Source organism: Geospiza fortis, unplaced genomic scaffold, assembly GCF_000277835.1.
Source record: "Geospiza fortis unplaced genomic scaffold, GeoFor_1.0 scaffold138, whole genome shotgun sequence".
NCBI classification, from domain to species: Eukaryota; Metazoa; Chordata; class Aves; order Passeriformes; family Thraupidae; genus Geospiza; species Geospiza fortis.
In genome coordinates, this window is record NW_005054307.1 from 10,124,499 (window position 1) to 10,144,256 (window position 19,758).

At 36.5% G+C, this 19,758-nt stretch overlaps 1 protein-coding gene across 1 annotated transcript; it reads right to left on the reverse strand.

The window, feature by feature from the left end:
• Nucleotides 1–1,931: 1,931 nt before the first annotated feature.
• On the reverse strand, nt 1,932–16,073 carry HACD1 (3-hydroxyacyl-CoA dehydratase 1). Its single transcript, XM_005418602.3, has 6 exons — nt 15,930–16,073; nt 14,697–14,715; nt 14,527–14,615; nt 11,656–11,777; nt 9,011–9,189; nt 1,932–7,523 (listed from the first exon to the last, which is right to left on the reverse strand). Exons 1-6 carry the CDS (start codon nt 16,071–16,073, stop codon nt 7,441–7,443), a joined length of 636 nt encoding a protein of 211 aa, XP_005418659.2. The 3' UTR covers nt 1,932–7,440.
• Nucleotides 16,074–19,758: the final 3,685 nt, after the last annotated feature.

Consider the following 19,758-nt stretch of genomic DNA (forward strand, 5'->3'; position numbering starts at 1 on the left):
TAAATAAATAAATAAATAAATAAACTTCAAATTATTTAAATAAACATTTCTCAAGGATTTGAAAATGTTCAAAAATGTTTCTATCTCATGAAGTCTAAAGTACATTTTCTATTTAAAAAACTTTAACAGAATTGTTCTCAGGTTTGTTTTTTTCTAGAGACAGAACTCTTTCATTAAGAGTTGGCTGATATAATGTAGAGATTGAATAGTTAAATTAATTGAGACCTGGTCAGAGATGATCGCTGTAAAAAACTTCTTCTGGCAAGAATTCAATTTTTTTATTCTCAGTAATATGACCCCACTTTGAATGAAAACAGAAGTAATGTTAAATACTTGCTTTCAGTTGGCAGCAAGTGTTGGCTGCAAGATCCCCAATACTGTCTCTATTTTGTCATTGAATGAGTCTCAATCTTAATGGTCTTCCCAGACTTAATTAAGAGAATAAAATGTAATTCACTTGTAATGTAATGTCTTTGGTAACAAAATTTGTTTCCTTTCTTTATGAGTTGAAGGTCTGTATTATAATATTCAGCTTCATACATGATTGATCAAAAGGCATGCAAATGTTATTACACACCCAGGATTTGGGATTCTCTTCCCAGCACAGGAGGGTGCTCTGTGTGTGGAGCAGGACACCCATCTGAGTCTTTTCTTGTTTGTCATTTGCAATTTGTTCTATGAAATCTGGAACAGCCACTTAAGGGCAGGCAAAGTGCCATCTTATCAAAGTGGTATGAGCACAAACCACCAAGAGATTATATATGAAAATCAAAGTTGTTCAGTGACGGCAGCATTTCAAGCTAGGAATGTCCAAGCAGCTGTGAGGGATGATCTACCCTGCCTATTTTTAATGGGATGTCTCACTGGGCCTAGATTAATTAAAGACACTTACATAGATATGTGAAGGGAGTTTCTACAACTTTGCTGAATTCAAATCAGTATAATGCAATAGTGGTGCACTACTGGAGATTTCCAGGTGTTCTGGAGCGTTCTGCAGGGAGCAGTGCTGGGCATCCTGCAAAGCTGGGAGGAAATGTGCCACCATGCACAACAAGCACAGGCTCTCTCCCAGACAGTACTAACAGGAATCCAGAATTACACAGAACAGACTACACAAATGTCTTCATCCTATCAAACTCCTGCGGAGATCAGTGGACGTTCTTCCACTGACTTCTGTAGAAATCTGAATTGTTTAACCTTGGTAGAGGGCCAGGACACGTAAATACTGTCCTGTAAATTTAGATCAGAAGACCATTTCTGTGACTTCCAGATTAGGAGGTCTACATCTCCATTATAATACATCTGACTAACAGGATTTAAGCTTTATATGCAGTTAAGCTCCTTGGGGTTACAACCACTTGATTCCTAATTCAAAAGAAGTAGGTGCGAATGCTCACAAACTGCTTTCTCATACTGTCATGGCAACGAAATCCTCATAGCTGCAATGTCATTGTTAGTCACACGGCAAAGGACAGACAGAGGATGTTCTCTGTCTCCACCCCTCTCAAAGGTTAGTACCACAAAAAAAGTCCTGTTCCAAAACACTGAAACATCTACTACTGGAACATCTATTTCAGGATCACTGTAATGCATTTTTTTCATACATATTGGTATTCTCTTGAATGCCCTGTGTTTTATGCTCTTCTTTGATAAACCAGTATTATTACTACTCTGGTATTATTACCTGGTTTTTATGGAATATATTTTAAGAAATATGAAAAGACTGTCTGGGTAAGAATAAATAGGGGACCTCAAGATTAATTTGTTACAGGGGACCTCACTATTAATTTGTGAAATAATTCTAAATAAAAAGTATAGTATTTGTAAACAATACTATGGTGTAATATGTAAACAATACTGGTGTAATATGCTGAATGCTTATAGGAACTGACTTCTACATGCTAAAAAAATTTTAAAAATCAACTAGAACAAAGTTTAAAATACATCTTTTAATAGATTATTAATTTCTACAGTGCTACAGTATTAACAGTCACTAAAACAAATATCTGAATCTATAGATCAAAAAATATTATATTTTTTGCAAATAAATAAGTTATTAGAAGTATCATATTGCGTTGCTTTCCTGTCCATGTAAACTTCTAATGATAACGCATTTTAGAAGAAATAACAATAACAAGCAGTTGCAGTGCATTTACATTATTAAGAAACTTGATGTACAATTCTATACATATACATTCTATACACTTAGATAAAATTTTCTGCTAAAATAAAAAGATAAAACTTACACTTTTACAAAGCCATAAACTGAAAGGACATTCAAATACATTCAAGACCAAACAGAGAGGCAGGAGAGTATGAATAAAAGGACAGCATGTTTCAGGTGGTACAACATGACACAGAAAGTACTGTACATCACCAGCCACTACCAGCTGCAGGGCGTGAAACTGACAGCAACTTCCTCGAGAGGGCTGGAGTCACCCAACATTCAGGTCTCCACAGTTCTCTTGGGACAGCTCTCAGTTCACTTGTCAGATTTGCTTTTGTGACCTAAAAGTTCTCTCCATCTGGGAAGTCACGGGGATGAATCAGCTGGGGACATCTGCAGAGCTGGCACTGCTGAAGGCACTCGAGACCCCAGAACGGCACTGGTGACAGAGCAGTGCCCGGCACCGACCCGACAGTGCCACCCACTGTGGAGCTGTGCCCTCCTGGAAGGAGGCTCATGGAGCTGCCCTTGGCACACTGAAATCTGCCCTTCAGCAGCCTGGCAAAGCATCCCAGGCAGTAACAATACTGAAACTCACTTGAGCAAGAGAACACAGAGCTCTGCAGAAAAATGGGGAGTTTGTTCTTTAAACAGCCATTGTAACAAACACAGAATGAAACATTTTAATGGGCTACAGTTAATCATCTATAAAAACTGCAGGTTCAGCATGAATTTAAATTGTAAACTGGTAATGAATAATACAGTAAGTCTCAGCACATTTTAAAATATACATTATGAAATAAACTTTGATTTTCAGAAAAGCTTTCACCTTTTTTGTTAAACCCACTGAAAAAATCCTGTATGAAATGCAGTCAGTTTGCCTGCCTGAAAATTTTGATTTATGAGGCCCTACTGCCTAGTGCAGAACATTTATTTGTATTAACTTTCCTTTCTTTTTTTTCTTTCTGAGGCAGATTAAGCAAGAGCTCAATTCAAAAACTGTTAATGTCATTTAAACTAATTTGAAATTATAAATTATTGTAACAATTGTGAATTGGTTTCATTCCGGTTTATTTAGTAACCATACACATATCCTAATATCCACTGAAGGAAGCTACTGTGAAGACCAAGAGTACAACAATCAGAGCATTAGCTAGACCTAGATTTAAAATGCACATATTTCCATCTGGTCACAGAAAAGGTCTCCATGCATCTCTCTGTTAACTAGACTTGCAATCTATCCATGAACATGAACCTGGCTAAATGTTATGTTCAATGGGAATGAGAACAGCACCCTGCACCGTTTCTCCAAGTCAGTTTATGTTGAACTGGGCTGTTGAGATTGGTGTGCCGTGCCCATCCTGGCACACCTGTCTATCTCAAGACATGTAGGCTAACAGATAGCAAACCACAGCTGAGCGGAGTGTGAAAGGCTCTCTGTAACACACCCTTTGTGCGCAGAGATCCTCCAGCTGATCCCCTGAGCTCCCTCAGCAGACAGTAATGACAGCACACTGAGCTTTCTCTCATCTCACATCCTGCAGGGTGGGAGAAATTACATCAGCTACCGCTCACCATGGCCTCAGAGACCCCTTGCCAGATAATGCAGAAGATGCAATACCTCAGCACCACATTCCTTGCTGCTGCCTATGCCCTGAAGCTGGAATCTGACCTCCAAGCATTCTGGGCTGAGCTGTGAAACAACCCAATCTGTCCCAAAACAGCTTTTCACAGTATGTGAGCGCTGGGGAGAACCTCAAGAAATCCAGCTGCTTTCAGGCAGAGTTTATACAAAAGATGGTTTCTGTTTCTACCAACAGTAGGAAAAGTCACCTGATTAAAATGAATCTCCCTATTTCTATATACTGCCATTCAAAGTTTCATAAAGCCATGCTCTATATAAATTCATTTCAGAAGGCCTATATAGAACAAGTAAGAAAATACCTTTACAAGGACAATTTGCTAAAGACTACATGAAAACATTAGAGATGCAGATGTTTTAATACATTCCTAATCTTACGTAAGCAGAAGGATTTAAATGCTTCAGAAAACTAGGAATATTGCAGAGAGGAAGACAAAAAGATAGATGTAAAAAAGAAGTTGGAAAGAGAGCACCATATGAAAATCATACTTAAGTTTTAATGTCCATTTGACAAGTTAATTAAATGTTTCAAGATGGTCTATTGAAATTGAAATATAGCTACCTAGGATAAAATCCTAGTGCATCTGAAGTCAATAGCAAGAAGATTTTACCTGCAATTTGCACTATGTTTCAGAAGATATGTTAACAGAACCAGCAACCAGACAAGAGGAAAAGGCCTCAAGGAGTGTCAGGGGAGGTTCAGGTTGGACATCAGGAAGAATTTCTCCATGGAAAGGCTGGTCAGGTATTGGAACTGGCTCCCCAGGGAGGTGGTGGAGGCACCACCCCTGGAAGCATTCAAGAAGCAGCTGGACATGGCACTTAGTGCTATAGTCTACTTGATGTCGTGGTGGTCAGTCAAAGGTTGGACTTGGTGACCGTGGAGGTCTTTTCCAACCTTACTGATTCTGTGAAAAGGAGGCTTCGGTGAAAGGTTTCAGTCAAAAAACAGGAGGAAGTGAAGAACATGTTGCTTACTTTTTTTAGGTAAATGTCATGTAAACTAATCTACATGGCAATCTCTCTGGTCAATGAAACATTGAATGTGATACTGTGAGTAAATTTTAGCTTTACTTTTTTTTATTAATTCATGATTTAGCAAGACTGTTTTGTAGCTGTAAATCCAGTTTTAAATTTTATCACCTTGGACATTGTTGCTTTATGGAAGTGCAACCCAAGATTGCAGCAAACAGTGTTGGTTTTCTTTTATTTCATATGTACGAAAGGATATAAAAATAGATCCTTGATTAACATATGATAATGTCCTTAGGCCACAATGAAAACAAATATAATACACTTTCATACTGCAAATATTTCCTTTAGTAAGAATATTAGCTACAGGATACACTCATCTGATCAAGGATTTCAAAATCACATCCTTAGGTATCCAATGCATTTTCAATGAACTGATAGCTATGGTCTTCAGTGAGCTGCCCTGACAGTAAAAAGAGACACAGAACTTAATCCAATCTTAGTTTTTCATATTTCATCACACTCTTCTGTTTGCTAATGGAGATATATTTCCCAAAACTGCCAATATGTTCCTCATAGTTTATAAAACAGTACTGAAAGAATGTTGGACACATACAACTGCTAGTCTGAACACATAGTAACACAACTATTTTGTGATTCAGTGTTGTAAATGTAATTTATATTTTAAACTTTTAATAATTTTAGCTGCATATAAAACAGAAGTAGTAAGTTAAATTAGAGCACCTTGTGTGAAATTTAAGGAATATAAAGATTACACCTTTTAAAACTTAAAGAAATACAACTGTTCTGTCTCAAGTCCACTATGCACCTGTCACATAAAAGGAAACTCATTTACGTGTAATGAAGACATACATATATATCACAAATCCAAGGCACAACATGGAATTTAAAAATTAGGGATATAGGAAATCCTTGTTTTTTTATTAAATTACTTGATACACCTTATTCTGGCATATCTAGAAATTTCAAAAAGCTGTAGTATCATAGTACCATTGAAGCTAAAAATGGAAACTGCCTATTCAAATAGGTAGTTCAATCTCTTGCCAACTTTAACTGAAACCCTTCCAAGACACTGCATTACTGTGTCATTCCATAATTGATCTAATCAGTAGGACCTTTCTTCTGATATTCATTGGCACTTTACCTTGTTCCAAATTCATCATAGCTACACCTCCATACTTTTTAAAGTTCTTCCATATTTATCATAGAACAAAGAATTACACATATTAGCAACTCAATCTTTCCGACTTCTTTCTCACTTCCACTAGTTTTGTTATTGTTCTCTGAGCTTTCAGAAGATTATCCAATTCTTCATCCCTGAGGTAGCCAAAACATAACACTGTACTCCAGAAATTACCTCAGCAACCACAAGTATTCTGACTTACAGCTGCCTGATGCAGCTCTTCCACATATGCATACACTTCTTTTGACATCAGTGAAGCCAGAAACAAGACAGGTTTACTGCCTACATTTTCAAGGCTTCGTACCACATTACTACATTTCAATCTTCTCTCTCTCACTTAGTATCCAAGTTTCCTCAAATGCATCACCCTTCTCTGAATCTGCTAGGCTGTTAGATCAAAATCTTCCAATTTGTTGGAGCTCTCCCACTCAAGTATCATAGTATAAAATCACCTCTAACTTCTGTCAATATACTGTAGATCCTTCCTGCAGATTCTTGAAGACATGAAATAGAATTAGGTCAACACAGTATGAACAATTAATGGGGAGGGAGCAATTAAAATTGCCCAGTGGGATGAATCAAAGCACAATTTATATTTTAAGATTACATTTTAAATATATTTTATCCCACTGAGCTATTGAAAAGAAGTCAAATATCTCACCATAGCTACAGATTTTCAACGCAATACTGACTTTTCTGCATACATACTTTAAATGTAGAATAGGAAACATGCTGACAATCAGCTTTGCCATTCCAGCCACTAATCAGAGAAAGGAAGGCACAACCTGTCTTCTCCTCAGCACAAACTTTTAACCAGTTAATATTATATCTATTATCCTAAGTATCTTTAAAATTACAAATGAAAATACAGGGAGGTCTAAATTTGTGCTGACAATCAAGAATTCAACTCTTTTCAAAAGTCCTTCTGGAATTCTGCATGTGATACTGTAATTCAAAAAATATTAATGTGCTACAGTACTTATAATTGGAAAGGTATTACTTAATATAAAGCTTAAATACCATTTAATTCACCTAGTCTATGAAAAACATCATTACCTAATTTACACTCTGATTTCCAGAAGACTCACTTTCAGTACAACTTATCAACTCTTCTTCTGTTCTTGATAATGACTACAGGTCATAACAGAACTTTCAGAACAGAAGGCACAGTAGCCAACTATTCTAATTCTTAAAGCTACTCATCAACCTATTGAAAATAAGAAAATGTTTCTTTCAAGAAATGAACAATTAAAAACCAAAGTGAATCTGAGGATGAAAAGGTAGGTCTCAAAATATATTAATTGCAAAAATAATACAGTCCACAGGCACAGGCACAGTTGTTTATTCTTGTTCCATGTTTTAAAACTTGGACTCAGAAAAATCAGAGGAAGTTTTGGGTCTTTACCCTCTCTTCTTTTCCTTTCCACTGAAAGCACCATGGTTACACAGCTTGATTCAATCGTCCTTTTCCACAATCACTTCTCCATGAAGCACCCTTCTTCTCTGCCGCAGCATGTGGAAGTAGAGTTGTGGAAATACTTGATCAAAGCATAAAAGAAAGCAAATTAGATGGAAATATTCAACAGATCACATAATGGAAAACCACTATTTTACAGAATGATGAACTGAGTAAAAATTATGGCACACAGTGGTTGAGTTGATTAAGGTGAATAATAACAAATCATGAACATTGCAGTGATTTAAAAAACAATAATTACTCAAAGCTCATTTATCCCTGAATAAATACTCTGTGTTCAAGGAACTTCACTCCAACAGTTTCCTTGTAGAAATAGGATTTAACCACATTCTGACAGAGCTTGAAGAATTCAAATCTGTCCTAAGCATTTTTGAAGACTTGGAGGAGGATACAAATTTACCCTATTTGTTCAAGTCTGAAGTAAGGAGATCCCGCTTTGCTGTCCCTCTGTCATCTATTATATTACTGTCCTACTGACAGAGTTGATCCTTATATTTAATGGCTAGAAAACTGGGTTTATTCCTGAAGTGTTGTTACATAAACAGATGTAAAACTATTAGTAAGTTACCACAACTTAGAATATTTTTTGTTGACATAAATCTCTCTTGTTGGCCTTCATGACTTCTTGGAACCAAAAATTTAAGTGTGCGTTCATAGTGTAAAAGTCCATATTGAATGCTGCCTTCTCATGAATACCTTCATGAATACCTTTCATGAATGCAGATCACAGACCCTTTAACTTCAGTTTTCCTGCTTTTCAATTTCTCTCTAATCTCCTGCCTTAATGTACTTAAAATGTATTTTAAAATATTATATATTCTATCATTAATATTATCTAAAATATTACATTTGCCTAGTTTGGTCTAGCCCTATTCATGGTGGAATATCTGGTATATCAGGTTGCCTTCTCCTTGTCTTCACTGCTTAGGTAGCAGTGGAGATAACACTGGAAGTGAAAGACAGGTAAGATACTCTCTCTACTGTTACCTCCATGGTTTTGGCACGCATAAGTACAAGGACAAACTGATTAAGCCAGGGACTGCAGATGTTCAGAGAGGTTTGGCAGGGGAGGGGGTTTTATTTCTGTGAAAATGAAATACTGCTTCAAGTTTTTCCTGAGCATGCTTGAATGATGGTTTTTCCAAGGTACATGGTTATTAGTAGTAAAAAGCCACAGCAAATCTCTGGCACAACTTGCAGAACCATTTTAAAGTCATTACTTCAAAGTGGGAGAGGCTCTAGAAAGTCCCAGCAACAGAGTTACAGACATATCTGTGTGTAAGCAGCAACTTTTCTCACTTCGTCCAAGTCTGAGAAATAATTTTAGCATGTTCATTGAAATTTTTAAGACAGATTATGTTCCTGAGCAGATAACAGGACAGAAAATTTCAGCCTAACCAGTTAAAGCATAGTAAAGCTTGGAACAACAGAAAGCAGGCTCTTACAGTAGAAAGTGTTCAGCAAATTTTAATACAGGTAGTTTTTATAGCATCACTGAAGATTTATTTTTATGATGTTACAATATTTCTACAGTTAAACAGTACTTACATGGCACATAGGAGAACATGACAATAATAAGGAAGTAATAGTAGTCAAAGGAGACATTGTATTTGTTGGGAAGTCTCAGTGAAAACATTCCTGTTTTCTTCACGTAGGGTAAAGCAGCATATATGGTTAGCAGTTCACCTGCAACTCCAGCAGGATACAAAACGATAAAAAAGTTGTATCTGTATTGAAAAATAATAATAATAAAAAAAAAAACCTTGTGAGAAACACTCCATAAACCTAACATTTTCACTTGTTATTTTTAGTGGCACAGAAATGTATCAAAGTGGTTCCTGCACCAGAATCAGGGATCACATCCTGACTTGACATATCATTTTTAGTTACTTTCAGTAGAGTTGCTTCGATTGACAAGAGAATGCATTCCTCAGTGCTTTGTTTAAAAACAGTGAAGTATCAGAATGTTTTTATCTCTTTCTAATAGAACAATCCTCAAATTTTTAGTCTCAAATAATAATTTTTTGAAAATGTACTATTCTTACTCCTGTTGTCACTGACAGGATTCAGACCAGGACTGAATCTCAGATGATCCTACATATTTTCATCACAGTGCACACACACCAGGTCAGTTGTATGTACTACAAATTGTTTGAATAAAATGACAATGTTGAATGTCATCAGGAGCCCATTTTACTCACTACAACATGGGAATACTACATTTACCACTAATGGAAATTGGAATAAAAAGAGAAAAGAAAATTACTGTACCAGAAACTTATCAGATCCATTTTAAAGTGAGATGATGTTCAAATAAAAGGCAAAACATCCAGTTGAAAGAAAATCTGGTTTGAATGCCAAAAGCCACATAGGCAGCGACAAAATGAAAATTGTAATCAATAGGTTATGTGCTGTCCTTTCACACAGTGCACCACAGATATGCAGGTTCTCCTATGGAACAATTCTCCAGTTCATATAGGGAACAGCAATGGGAGTTGTCACACAGACAGAAAGGTACAATGTGCACTCCCTGACCAAAAGAAATGAGATCCAAACCAGCAGCAACTAAGCATGAAATCCTCCTAGAAGAGAAGGGCTTAGAAGACTCACAGATGAGGGGAATCACAGAATAGTTCAGGTTGGAAGGGACCACAATGAGACATCTGGCCCAACCTCCCCATGCAAGCAGGGTTATCCTAGAGCACATGGCACAGGATTGTGTCCAGATGGGTTTTGAATATCTCCAGTGAGGGGGACACTGGATGTCTCTCTGGACAATCTGTTCCAGTGCTCGGTCACCTGCACAGTAAAGTTCTTCCTCATGTTCAGGTGGCACTTCCTGTGCATCAGTTTCTGCCCTTTGCCTCCTGTCCTATTGCTTGGCAGCACCAAGAAGAACGCAGATTAGATAAGAAGGAACTAATACCTTACATATTGTTTGTCTCTATGCAGTTATAAGCTAAAGATAGAAATTCCATCTCTCAGTACTGAATTCATACCCAGTTGTGCTGTTTGTTTATCCAAAAATCTTGAAGGGATATTTTAGACTCTATGAAAAAATATATTATTTTCAAATATTTTGTTTATATTAATATTTCACCATGTCTTTTCAGTGAGAATGTTGGTTTTCCCTACTGTCTATATTAAGCAAACAAAATTCTGTTATTCAAGGCACACTGACCTGATGGCAAAAATTATTATCTGTCAATGTAATTTGTTCTGAGTGCATTTCTCTTTCTGAAGTCTGTATAAAAAGCTACTGATGATAGGCAGTCTGACTATCTTTAAGTTTGTCATTTAGTGCTTAAACAAGTCTCTCGCTTAGGCATTAGCAAAAAGGAAATGTTTTACAAGAATGGACATAAATATCAGACATATCAAAGAAGCTCATTAGAAGCATCAAACCTGGATTATCTATAAAACAAAAATAAAGGAAAATAACAAACAAACTCTTTCAAATTAGAGTCACCTGTACTGAATGTAGGTTAGATATTCTTCTTCTAACATAACAAGTCTGCCTCACATGTATTTTTCAAATAATGACTACATAGAATACTATTCCAGTTAAGTCTCCTGATAAACACCCACAGTCTCTGTAGTGTATGCGATCTAGTGGCCAACCTTAAGAATGCTTTAAAATCAAGACAGTTTTAATTTGGAACTCAATTTTTGTGGCCTAAACTAAGTCAGTATTTAACTTCACTACATGGATATAATCTTACAAGAGATCTGACAAAGCAGAACTTCTTAGAGAGTAATAATGCAGATTGAGTGACAACAACTCCCACATTTTCAAAAAACTAACATCCACAAAGACTAGCACAGGTGCTTAATTTTGGGCACTGTATTCAGAGCATCGTAAAGAGTCATACTGCAAATTAAAATATGAGATAAAATTAAAAAGATAGAGAAAAAAATTAGAGTAAATGAAAAAAAAATTAGAGTAAGTGAAAGCAGAGTTCAAACTATGAGACACAGAAAGCAAAGAAAAAACCATACTCCAAAAACCTCAGCTAAAATATTTTTAACATATTAAACCAAGCAACAATGATCCCAAATACAGACAGCAACTGACTTGCACTTTGCTGACACATAACCAAAGCTCAAACATCTGCTCTCCTGTGTGTTAGTTCAGCATGCGTGAAACCAACATGCACAGAATCATGAGAAACTCAAGTGCAAGACATCTCCACCTGGCCCATTTAATGAAGTATGGCAAATGGTTGAGCAGGTTGAATGTGTAGAAGGAATATCGAGTAATCTCTGTCACAGTCCATACGACCAGAAAAAGAATAACGCTCTCCTCATTCTGGATCTGCAGAAGTATAAAGAACCAACATTTGCTTCATCCTTAGGCTTCTTTTCTGTGCAAACTGCAACAGACTTCTCTTTAAGATATATAGAACAGAACTAATACCTTTGGCACAAAAGTATTATGCTGAAACCATTACCATGTACAGTTCATTATCATATGTGATTACTAACATACAGACATTTGTCAACTGAGCAATCTTCATCCATTATGCAAATATCAAAATATAAAACTCTCGAATTATGCTTTTTCCTCCTCTTTATTCTCTACCTACATTCCACTAGACTAACTATCCCTCTTCTATTTGTGGTTTATCTACTTGTTTATGTTTTTCCTCCTCAAAACAGCAAGAACAACAAAATGCTGCAGAAGGTGTATGTTCTTCTCATAATCACTTTTTAACCATTCTGCATTTCACTACTTCATTTCCTAGATTTTCTCTTTTTATCTTGCTTCTTCTTCAATATATAATGCACATCTCCATGAAACTTTAGACAAAAGGAATTGCTTTACATAACCTACTAACTGGAACTTGGTCACAGAAGATCAAGTTTGGCAGACTTCAGGGAGCTCTAAGATAGTTAAGGAGCTGGAGCACAGACGGCTCTCTAAATGAAGAATAGTTGGTAGACCAGGAGCTTTGGGTAAACTCACTCAACAATCCCATGTAAGATTTAAGTTCTGAGTCATTAAACTGCCTCATCAGTAAGTAGCATATCTCTGCTGTTTCAAAACACCAGTTCCTTTTCAGTCTGAGTGAACAAATAAACAGAAGTCCCAAATACAAAGAAGGCACCTGGGGATCTATTACAAACACTACCTTCTGTGAGGAAGAATTACACAGAAGTAATTTTCTTTCCCTTAAGAGGGGAGGAATTTTGTAATACACTTCTATGCCTGAAGGCTGAAAAGCTCCAGGGATGTCTGTGAAATAGAATAAAGCAACACAAGTTTTGTTAAAATTATAAAAAAGGGAAATTATTTTTCAAAATAAAATGCAACTTGGTGACAAAGCTTAATATATCTCCAAGATGGTGAAAATCCACAACTCTGAAAAAGTCAAAAAGAATTATAACTGCTCATAAAATCACACCCTCAATGTGTCAGTCAAAGAAGGTGCAATTTTACCAGAAGGATCTCACCAATATCATAAAGAAAATGGAGACATAAAAATAGCACCAAAATCACAAACAAATAGCAGCAACTGAAGTGCAAAGACACCCAAACAAATATGGAAAGGTAAAGAGAGAATTAGGCTGTTTTTTGCCTCATGCAATTAGAGACAAACATTGATAACTCAAACTTGGATTCATGTCACAGTGCTAAATCCAAGCAGAGGAGCTTTAAATAAGTATGCAGAGAATTCCTATCTGCTGCCTTGCAAATCTGCAGTCAAGTGGGGAGGTCTGGCTCTGGCTATTATCACTGATGTGCCTCTCACCACCTAAAGTGACCCTGAACATTCATGCCTGCTAAGCAATAACAGCATGAAATACAATCAGACATACATTCAAATGCATTTCTTGTTGGACACAGCTTGGCCTACAGTAGTGTAGATAGAGGAAATAAAAGAAATTGCTGGATATGCTTAAGATTTAGTCCACTGCAGATAATAAAAAAGGCAAAATGCAGTGCTATAGTCCAGCTCATGTGTAGATATTCAATATAAGAATCTTGTTAATCTTTGAGACATTTTGCCTTACAAAAAAATATAAAAAGTTAACTTACAAGGAAAAAAGAAGCAACAAACCAAACTAAACAAAAAAAAAAAAAAAAAAACCAAAAAAAAAAAAACCAAAAAAAACCCACAAAACCCAAAACAAACTGAAAAAACAACAAGAAAAAAGAACAAAAAAAATCACCCTATTAAAAGCCTATTTAATTTATTCCATGTTAAGGAAAAGATGCAGTGTAGAAAACAAGTCCTCTTGTGAAATGAAATGAAGATTTGATAACTGAGGCAGGTGCTAGGATAATTCATCTGCAGAAAGACCTATGCCATCTGCTGGTGAGACAGTTTAACGGCTCAGCTTTTCAAGTTCTGAAGAAATTCAGGAGCACAAAACCTACCACTTAATTTTTTATACGCCTTTCATAGAAAGCACACCTCACAAGCTCAATCTAACGTCCTACCTACTAGTTGTGAACTGCTTGCTACATTTTACTAATGGATCACTAACCTTACAACAGCCACCCAAAGCCAGGCAAATAAGCCATTGTCATGTACACAGGTCCTTAAGTGCCATTGTTAATTTGATGTCATCCAGTGTGTCACAATCTTAACAGATTGCCATAACATTAAAATTTTGAGAAGGTTTCTAAAAAAATAGCAAAATCACAACCATGTTTATACATATGAATTCAAGACATAAATTTAAAGACATAAATTTACCTTTTATTTAGATTAATTCAGCAAGTGCTAATTAAAATTTTTGAAAGGGGACTGTTAACACTAGGGTAGTTTTGCTTGTAAATAATTGGAGTAGTCATTGATTTATTTCATTTAGGCAGACCACAGAGGGCACGATGCTGAAAACACTGCTGATTCACAGCTACGACCCAGACTCTGTCTCCTGGCAAGAATCACACAAATTCTATTTTGTAACCCTAACTTCCAAAATTGCACTCAAATATGTAAGCATTCTCTACAGGAATAGAATTAAGTTTTAGCTTGGTCTTCCTTGTGAAATGAGAACTGTAGTAACAGCTTCTCCTTAAAAGCAATCAAAACATAATTTGCTCAGACACATACCTGTTTTATACTGTGTGCAATGAACCACACCATGAAGATCCTTGAACTGACTTGGACCCCAGTCACAAGCACAGATGTGCGAACTATTCCTTAAAAAGAGAAACCTGTTATCTCTGCTCCACAATTCATGTTTTAACTAGCTACAGGAGAAACTAAAACAAAGAACTCACCAACTGCACAGTGGATTACCTGTAAATAAAAATGTCAGAGGTTACTGATGTGTGGTTTGTTACTAGCTACCCTATAAACATGGCCTTTTGATGTTAATATAAACTTAGGCTCAATTCTGGTTTTTGTCTCCCACTAACAGTCTTAAAAAGAAATACATGGCAGAGCCCTGGCGATAAGTGTTGGGATGGTCTCAATATCTGAGCTGTGCAAATACATGTAAGACATTTGTTTTTCAATTTAATTGTAAATATTAGACATTTAGATACTTACAAAGCATTTTATTCAACTAGTAAGCTTCTCTTCCTATACCTTATTCAAAGAAGAATTTTACAGGACAGTGTAGAGGAAGTCACATAAGGAACACTAAACACACAGCAATTTAAAAATGTTCTGCATTTATTACAGATTAATAACATTATTATACTTTTGTCAATGACAGCTATGAATCTTTAGATACAATGTATTTTCTGGTCAGTAATGTTTAGCAAATGAAGTGCTTTTCATAACTTTGGCAGGTTTGAATAGAATTACAGTGAAAGTTTACCAACACAAAAGCTTATATGCAGCTGGTGACATATTTTAACAGTTGTTTGAACTAGAGATGTTGTAGACAGATTGAGAAAAAAAATTAAAATGTAGATAGACATTCTTTGCTGTGCCTGGGAAAGAACTGCAAGTGCTCCATAAAACCAACAATAAAGCCTCATTCCACAGGTGTACCAGAACTGAGACCACTAGTGCACAGTTTGCAAAAGTATTACTTAAAGAATACTTTGCAAATCTTGCACAGACCCCGTAGCAATGGATTATATGGGGTGCGTGAATCCTGTCTTGAAATAAGCAGAAGCAGGAAAGGCACAGAGGGATAGTAAGTCCAGTATAAAGAATATATTCTTTATATATATTCAATCTCTGAGATGATGATATCTACTACACTAGAGGGCTGATCTACTGGCTGTAATGCCTTCAAGATTTTGCCTTTTGCATTAAAGACTCTCAAATCAAAGCAGTTCTCAGGCACTGATTTAAAGAAATATTAGAATTAAGTCTGAAAAACACAAGCTGATTTGTTTCAAGTAATTACCTTGTCCCACCCCCAAAACTTCATTAAATAATAAAGTAAAAAGGACTTTTAGAACTAATATAATATTCTTATTTTAAATTCAGGATAATAATGTGTTTTGCCTATGATATGCAGCATTCAGTAAAGCAAACTAATGTTTAAAATTTACCTCAAGCAAAGCAAATGTCTGGAAAAATTTAAGCGTCTTTTGAACGCTTCTGAATAAGCCTCTATGTGTTCCTTTCTGTATATAAAACCGCACCATGGCAATACCTAATACCAGCCACCTATAAAAGAAAGAGAATGGATACATTTCAAATTAGAATTCTAAAAATATCCATCCATCGTAAATAATTTAGTAGAGTATTTTTCTTCACAGGTTAACTTTGATTCTTCACTTGTCGGTGTTCTTAGATCGTCAAAAAATATCTTTAGACATAAATAGTATATAATATTATGTAAATATTACGCTCATCTCTTGGAAAATAATGGAGAATAACTTGCTGCCTTCCAAGGATTGACTAAATTGAGGGAACTCCCCAAAACCACTCATCCATCAGAGTTTTCTCCAGCAGTGACTACATATTTTTATGTAAATTTTTATGTATCTTTTAAATTCGCATGCATCTTGACTATTAAATACTGTTATTTGAAACCACATGATGAGCTTGGCACTGAAGTCACTGTTTGAGTTGCAAGTTTGTCAAAGTAAAGGACTGGAATTTATGCACATCAGTTTTACATTTTTCATGGCCTCTCAACTCATTGATTTCAGGACTGACTAGTGATTTTAATGCTCCTGTTTGTGATTGTCCAAACAAAGGTACCACTATAATTATGTTTTCCAAAGTGTTGAGAAGTGTTTTAAAAGTTGACTTAAAAATCAGACTCCAAAGTGCTGAAAGATGGATGTTCTATACTCCTGACCTCAAGAAACATATTTAACTAGCACATTTGAGGGTGTTGGATAAATTTATTTTGGTTTTTTTTAGGAAACTGAACAATGATGCCAACTAATAACCCTTCCAATGTAAAGAAAGAAAAAGTAACAGTATCTTTTAATCATAGAATTTGACATAAAATATAAATTGAGATTTAGAATGGAAATTGAGATTAAAAAATAAACATCTAAATTGTGGGTTGATCCCACCACATGCCCAGACTCTGTAAAATAATCCAAGGCATGAGGAATTCCTTCCATGTAATAAACACATTTTTATATAAGGATTTTCAAAACAGTGTACTATATCTTCCTTAATCATGGGATTGATCAGGTAGGAATGGACCTTAGAGATCATCTAGTTCCAACCCCCTCTGCCATAAGCAGGGACACCTTCTACTAGACAAGGTCACTCAGGGCCCCGTCCAACCTGGCTTTGAACCCTTCCAGGAATGGGGCATCCAGGGGTTCTTTGGGTAACCTCTGCAAGTGCCTCACTACCCTCTGAGTAAAGAACTTCTTCCCAATATCTAATCTAAACCTGCCTTCTTTCAGTTCAACCCCATTATACCTTATTCTAGTGATAGTCTCTATCACTACAGGTGCTTGTGAAAAGTCCCTCTCCAGCTCTCTTGTGGGCTCCCTTCAGGAACTGAAATTGTGTCACCCTGGAGCCTTCCATTCTCCAGACTGAAAAAACCCAACTCTCTCAGCCTTTCAGACCTATACTTTGTTCTTAAAACATCACATTAGCAAGAAGACTGAAAACTTCAGGTTTCAATCAAAAAAAAACTAAGAAAGTACAAAAATTCTTTAACATAGGCATAGCAAGAGCTATAGATGGCTATTTGGATAGCTAAAAATAAAAATCAAAAATAACAAAAATTTTAGTTGATTGTCTTCTCGGAAATTGCTGGGAACAATTACTCAGTCCTTTCATTCTCAACAAAGCCATGGCAAGTATATTCTGCAGCAACACGAACTCTGGCTAAGGAAAGGCCCAAGTGACAAAGCAGAAGGGCTTCAGAAATACTCAGAGACAGATTCAGAGAGATTATAAACATTCAGAGAAATATTTACATAAACATTTGGACAAATATTTAAATCATCCTCCTATAGTCCTCCCTGAGCATAAGGTATAGGCTAGCACTGGAACCAGGGTACCTGGAAACAGCAATGTTGGGTCAGACCCACTGTGCCTGGATCCTGGCAGCGCCCGCTCACCTCGCATGGCACGGACATCAGTGTCAGCCCCTCAAGAGCTCCCTACGCACGGCGGCCTCTGCTATGCAGTCACTTGGTGTGCCCCATTCCAGCACTTCATGACAGCATTTCAAACTCACATAGAGTTAGTCAGGCTTCCCCACACAGCAGGAATGATTGCCCTCTTTGATCCCTTCTACTTTAAGCCCGTGAATCTGATCTGTCAGAGCTCCAAAATTTTCCCCTGCAAGTGTTACTTAGATTTTATAACGGATTTTAAATATGAGTGCATTTATTTCAGGTTGTCTCCAACCACTGTGGAAACAAGGAATTACTGGAATATCACTGGTAGTCTTTCACAGTGGAGCTGCCCCGTTTTACAGTGAGGTGTTTGACAGGAGGAAGGTGATGGTGAGTTTACATCCAGCTGGCAGCACAAATGTGGCAGCATCAGCTCTGTATGCTACTTCGTCTGAGAAGTCATAATATATTTAACCTAACAAGGCATTTTCTGCATCTCATTCCACAACCAAAGCATAAGCATTGCAGAGAGAAGTAATCTTGGACTACACTCAGAATCAAAGACAGCAAGTGCAGTTTTCTTAAAGGATTTTTTATGTGGACATAAATTTCTGTAGATAGATTTATTCAGATGTCCGTGGCTTTGACTTTGGATCTCAGGAAAGTCCTTGTACTGATTATTACAAATCACCAGGAAATGGAAAACACCTTCTGTAATAAAGGCAGCATCTCCAGTTGGGACTTTCAGCAAAACTGAGTATTGATCTGTCATTTTAGTCCCTTAAATCTGTTTTGAAACAAAGATAAGCTGCAGGTTTTTTATTAGAATGGTTGTTAACATGTAGTTATGCATTAGTTTGTTAAAACTCCAGAAACATTTTGCTATATTGCACTACCTGCACAACTGGACAAATATACTGTTCTAGTTAAACATTTATCCTGTGTAGTGTCTCTGTTAAGTATACCTGTATTTCAAATATGTATTTTTCTCTTAAATTGTACCCATAAATGATTATAAGAATTTATTCCAACCTCTTTTTTTTTCTGTTTCCACATAAAAAAATCTAATTTTGTGTGTCCTAATTTCTTTTGATATTAATGGAAAATGAGAGAGAAGGAAGTACCTTACGTCCTCTGATGCAGCACCTAAGGTCAAAACTAATACGGTTCGATAATCTTTTAGAGACATGAAAATCAGTGGCAAGAGTCAGTGTTCATTAGCAAATTCACACATGGAGCACAAGACTGGTAATTCAATGAGGTAACATTAACCTCACGTAAAAGCACTTTTCAAAAAGTGCTGCAGTAATATATGAACAGACTTTAATAAATAATCAAGATTCACAGTTGCTAGTGAGAAGAAAGCCATTAAGATCACATGCCTGGCTTTCTCCAGGAGTGCTTGAGCTCCTGCCTCAACTGCGGCGTGTTAGTTTTACTCTACGGGATTCAAAGGGCAGTGAGACCACCCATTAGTAACCAAAGGAAAACTGTTTTCATGATGAATATCACACTAGAAGTTCTAAATTTTTTCATTCTTATCTTTCTCTTAAACACGTGGAAAAGAATAGGTTGCGGTTTTTTCCCCTAAGAGTTAGTGAACAGTGAAAATTTTCAAGAAGTGAGAATACATGCTTCGAGCATTAACAGCATAAACCTGACTGCCCTTATTTTCTGTTATTCAAGATAAATACCATCTTTCTTCACAGCAAAGCCTCGCAGCACGGAGCCCAACCTCAAAGGAACCTCCTGGGCCACTCTTCTGCTTCCCCCGGGCCCCGCTCATCGCTCCTGCCCGCGGGCCGGGCTGGCTTTGGACAGCTCTGCCTGCCGG